Source organism: Dermacentor silvarum, chromosome 3 (assembly GCF_013339745.2).
Source record: "Dermacentor silvarum isolate Dsil-2018 chromosome 3, BIME_Dsil_1.4, whole genome shotgun sequence".
NCBI lineage: Eukaryota > Metazoa > Arthropoda > Arachnida > Ixodida > Ixodidae > Dermacentor > Dermacentor silvarum.
Window position 1 is genome coordinate 201,248,341 of NC_051156.1, and position 5,252 is coordinate 201,253,592.

A 5,252-nucleotide genomic window follows, 5' to 3' on the forward strand; every position below is an offset into this window, starting at 1 on the left:
CTGTTAGTTGCTCCTTGGGCTGTCGATGATTCCGGGGTGATCTTGCGTAAAACGTGGCCGAATCTCGAAGCAGAACCTCGCAAAAACTTGGCCGAAGCGAGATAAAGCTAGGTGGGGTCGCCAGCTTCGCTGTTTGCCCAGTCTTCGCAGCACTAGTGTGAAGCTGCCCCTAATTGTTTTTCTTCATGTAAGTCTTTTTGTTTTCGACATTAAATTAGTTCTCTTTTTCTCTATACAACACATGCCCTATGCAACACAGGGTAGCCAACCGGAGATAACCTCTGGTTAACCTCCCTGACTTTCCTTTACCTTTTTTTTTTCTCTCTCTACTTCTACTACTGCTACTACTACGACTACAATTAACCACTTCTTCCTTAGCGACTGCACTTGCTACCACGCAGAACGTCAGTCACAAACCCGCCGTGGTTGCTTAGTGGCTATGGTGTTGGGCTGCTAAGCACGAGGTCGAGGGATCAAATCCCGGCCACGGCGGCCGCATTTCGATGGGGCGAAATGCGAAAATTCCCGTGTCCTTATAGATTCAGGTGCACGTTAAAGAACCACAGGTGGTCTATATTATTCCGCAGTCCCCCACTACGGCGTGCCTCATAATTAGATCGTGGTTTTGGCACGTAAAACCCTCTAATTTAATTAATTTGAACATCAGACACTTAAGGCCACATTGTCTCGTTTGGACGACAGAACCCTTTCGGAGCAGTAGACGCTGGGGAAATGAAACAGCAGTCAAAGTGCGCTGCGAGCAACAAGTTGCACTCTGGACATATTTAACGAAGAGCGGGCTTACCTCCAGGCTGTAGCTGGACATACATGGCAGACGCCTGCGCATTGCGTCGTGGGTAAGGTCTATGTTAGTACATGGATGCACATCGCAGGTGTACATAGTTCGGTGCACAGTATCAGCGTCATCCGCACTCTCTCCTTACCTTTCTCCGTTTCCCCTACGCAGAGAAGCAGGCCAGAGACAAAGCTCCTCTTGCCGACCTCACTACTTTTCTCACAATACAGTGTTCTCTCTCTACCCCCACTTTGTGGGCATGTGCCAATGTCTGCGATCATCATCACTATCAATGTACGAGTGTCGCAGAGCATCACGCGCCGTTGCACGAGCTCGAACACGCGAGATCCGTGCGCAGAAGAAGAAGAAGCTGCACGAGCATCGTAGCTAAGCACGCGGCATCCCTCGCGTTCGAGCGTCGCAGAGCTCGTCCCAACGTTCCCGAGGAAACATGGCTGTGAACATCCTGGCCGTGTTGCTGATGGTCTTCTACTACTGCGCCGTGGTGTCCGTGGGCGTGTGGTCGGGCCGCAAGATGCACTTGGACAGCAGCCTGCAATTGTCGCGTCTCAGCGTCGAGACCCGTCGCAAGCAGGATGCGGCGCACGTCCTCATGAAGCTGTTCATAGCCAACCGCCACTTGCCGCTCTGGATGGGCGTCGGCTCCATGACTGGTGAGCGGCATTCACAGCTTCCTACCCTATCTCCCGCATCGTAGCCTCCGAGACCTGGTGGCGCGACGGAGTGCTGCCGCCCGCGCTCCCCACTCTTGGAGGTTATATGCTAGCATGATCGCCTCCGACATTGGATGGCGCACCGGAGAGTTGCTGCCAGCGTCGCGCAACCTCAGAGGTCATATCCGTATAACAGAGCAACCTTGTGCTAGCACCTGGGTATACGTACGCCTTTTCAAACACAGCAGGCACCGATACTATGGCTGTAGAGATACTTTTCCCCGCTCGTATTCGCGATTAAGAGTAGTGTGCCATATTGGGGGCGAGCTCCTGCACCACTGGAAAACCTGACTTCACCGTCGGCGTGACGAGGTATATGAGGGATCACAGCGGCCGCGTCGTCTGCTTCGGAAGCGCCGAAGCGAGCTGAAAACGAAAGTTTAGTACCACCTGCGCTATACGGTTCTGATTAAGTGGGGATGTTTTCCCGCTTCGGGTGTCTGCTTGACAACACTTGAAAGCACTATAGCAGGTAGTGGCTGCCTTTGAAGGCGTCCGACATAGTAGGCGGTACCGACCGCGTCCGGCCCTGCGGTCGGTACCGCAGTGCCGGACGCGTACGCAACGGAGCCCGGTGTCAGCCTTTACACGTGCCGGTAGGCCAAGAAGCTCCGTGTAGCTTGGATTGCGAAACTTGGAACCGACAAGCAGTCATCGGCTACAACTCGGGTGTGTAGCAAGCACTTCCGCGAGGAAGATTTCTGCTACGGCGTTGGGGCTGCGATGTTCGATGAGTAGCAGAAAGCGCGCAATGAAGAGCTCGCCCGCGTGCACTGGCCGGTTAATGGTATGAAGATTCGGTTTATTAACTTGGTGCTAGACACTGGACAAGTTCACCAGAATGGAAAGGGAACGGTAAGAAGCACATTCAAAAAAGGCATGGCATATGCTCATGTTTGTTAGCACCAAACAATGAACTGGATTAACAAAAAAGTTGCGGGAAATTTCTCGCTGCGAAGACCGATAAACATAGTGCGACCCAACTTGAGAAATAACGATATTGAAACGTCCATGAATTTAGAAGAAAAAATATGTCAGCCCTTCCACTGGGGTGGAGATGGAAGACCAGCGAAGCTGTACTATGATGGGAATTATGTATTTCCAATTATGACTATTAAGTTGTGATAGTGTAATTGGTTATTTTAACTATTAAATAATGAGAAATATATATGGTCCGGTGGTTTTCATTTATTTAGTGACCACAGGGACCATGACCTTGTGGTCGCTACGGTACACAGCAATAGGGTGTACTGCAAAAGTTGGCCCTAGGGAGCCTACATGCAAGCGCTGTAGCGCTTGCATGTAGGCTCCCTAGTTGGCACGTTCTTCTAAACACGTCACCAACGCCGCGCGCGTTCGGTGCGAACGCGGGCAAAACGCCGCCGCAGTCGACAACAGGTCTGCGCGTTGCTGGTGCTGCTACATGTCCAAGTTTATACAGCTCCTCAGAATTTTGAGAATGACAGCCAAAAAACAAATGTCATGAAACAAAACACCGGCAGCGCATGCCTTTTATGTTAAATCTTCTCAGACTGTGATTGAGTCGCCAGTTGCCCTTGCGCCCAGTCGCAAGATACGCATTTGGTGCCGCAGCTAAACGTCGCCTCCCCTCCCTCCCTCCCGTCCCCCCACGGCCTTTCGCGCGACGGAAGAAGTCGCGTTTGCTCTCCGCTGTGGGTCCGCTCCCCGTGAAAGCACGCGACACTCGCGCGCTTTCACTCGCACATACAGCATACGGCTAATGGGAGTTTTTTAGATATGCTCGGGGCTATGTCACTCCCTCCCTCCCTCCGTCCACCCAACCGCTGTGCGTCCACACCCCTACTGCGCATGCGCATCCTCCTCCCCCTCCTCTCCTTGTCTCATCTCCTCTACTCTCTGCATTCCTCCTCTCCGACGCTCCTCTCCTCTCCGGATTGCGCAACGAACGGCAACACCTGCGGCTCCGCGCGCGATAATGCGAAGCAGCTTGGGTTAGAGGCGCGACGGTAGGCGCCCCAGAGGCACCGGCAACAGTCACCAACGCCGCGCGCGTTCGGTGCGAACGCAGGCAAAACGCCGACGGCGTCGACACCAGTTCTGCGCGTTGCTGGTGCTGCTGCATGTACAAATTCATACAGCTGATAAAACTACCTTCAGTCAACCCCATGGCTGCTTCGCATACTACTCAGGGTTCCCCTACGGGAAGATGGTGTAATTTTTTCTTCACGCGGACACGACCATCGGAGACTGAGCCCTTAACAGCTTCGCTGTAAAAAAAATGATTGAATTATCGCAAAGGGACATCACGAGTCCCCGTATAGCGTCGAAGTCCCTAGCTATAACGAAATTATTGTTTAACAGTTCTGATAGCGTCCATGCAACAATGGTTGCTTGTGTACTGTCAAATGTTCATATGCTGCGGCCTAAAGCTCACGGCACGGTGCGAAAACGCGCTCGCAGCGATAGGGAAACATTGTGCGCGGACATCCATGCAGACGCGCATTTGGTTGCTGCGAGCCCGTGCAATCGTTGCATTGAGGCTTCATTCTCTTATGCTCCATTTGGATATATGGACAGCACACTATAAGAACATATTTCACATAGTATGCTCTCAGCGATTGCCTATCTTTCACGCAAGAAGCTGGTTCGGGGGACTCCATCGCGACGACCGCGCGCAATGGGCGTTCACTGTACGTATTCGGTAAAGTGATAGCGCCTGTAAACTATTCTGTGCTTTCTGTTTGCGCAAGATTATTATTTTGACAGTAAGAAACTTCCCGGTTGGATAGTACTTACAGAAATGGCAGGAAGGGCCCCAGTGCGGTGTTTTTATTGAGCGCCGACAACCAAACCTATTGGGAGCGCGCCGCGCGCCCTCATAATATACGCAAGCGAGGCGCTTCCGACAAATGGCGACTCCATAAGTTCTCGCCCCCAATATGAAAAAAAAAGTAGCACTTTCGACCGACAGGAGAAGCATTGATTGCAGTAGCAAATTAGTGGACAGCTATACGAAGTAAGCATGAACTTGTAAACATACGCATACTAAGTAAATGAACAAGCATGGTGTGTTACGCGTGCACAAGCAAACATGAACACATCTCACTATAGATGACTGCGTAAACTCGCTGTCAAAACGTTGGAGTGAGGAAGCGCAGCAGCGAGCGAATTTGCCTTCGTGCTGCGTCTCGCATCAACGCGAGCTAAGCCGCGAAAACACAGCGCACGGCGGACTGTGTCCCCGACGCAGATGGCTTTAAAGGTACAGCGGCCCGCCCGGAGTAGAACGCGTCCCTCCGAATCCTCCCCCGAAGCCTTGCGGCCCGGGTTGGCGCGCGGCAGGCGCGCAGCCGCCGTTGCCGCCCGGATGTAGCCCGGAGTAGAAAGACCCCCCCTCCCTATCTTTCCCCGGAACCTTGCTGCACGGGCGGGCGCGCCTGCCCGCCTAGGCTCGAGGGCGAGTATAAGGAAGGGGGGTGGTAGTCGTTTTACTCCGGGCGGCCCCAGCGGCCTCGAACGCCCACGCGGGCCGCTGTATCTTGAATGTCTGAAAGCCATCTCGCGCCCGCCCGGGCCGCAAGGCTCCGGCCTTGCTTCGTGTAATATTCTAAAACATTGTTATCGCTGTCAATGCTTCGACCTTTCGGGCCATACTGCGACTGAACATGAACTGCAAGATAAACAGAGGTTCTGGATCTGTTTCTCCGATTGCCTTTTTAGCGACCTGGGTGGGCGGCGGC

General features: G+C 53.1%; 1 protein-coding gene across 1 annotated transcript in view; it reads left to right on the forward strand.

Moving 5' to 3' along the window:
• Positions 1-1,197: 1,197 nt before the first annotated feature.
• The window catches only part of LOC119446505 (uncharacterized), a 105,409-nt gene continuing 101,354 nt past the window's right edge, over positions 1,198-5,252 (forward strand). The window contains exon 1 of the mRNA XM_049664898.1: positions 1,198-1,470. Within this exon, the coding sequence (XP_049520855.1) occupies positions 1,248-1,470 (223 nt within the window). The 5' untranslated portion in view covers positions 1,198-1,247. The remainder of the gene's footprint in view (positions 1,471-5,252) is intronic.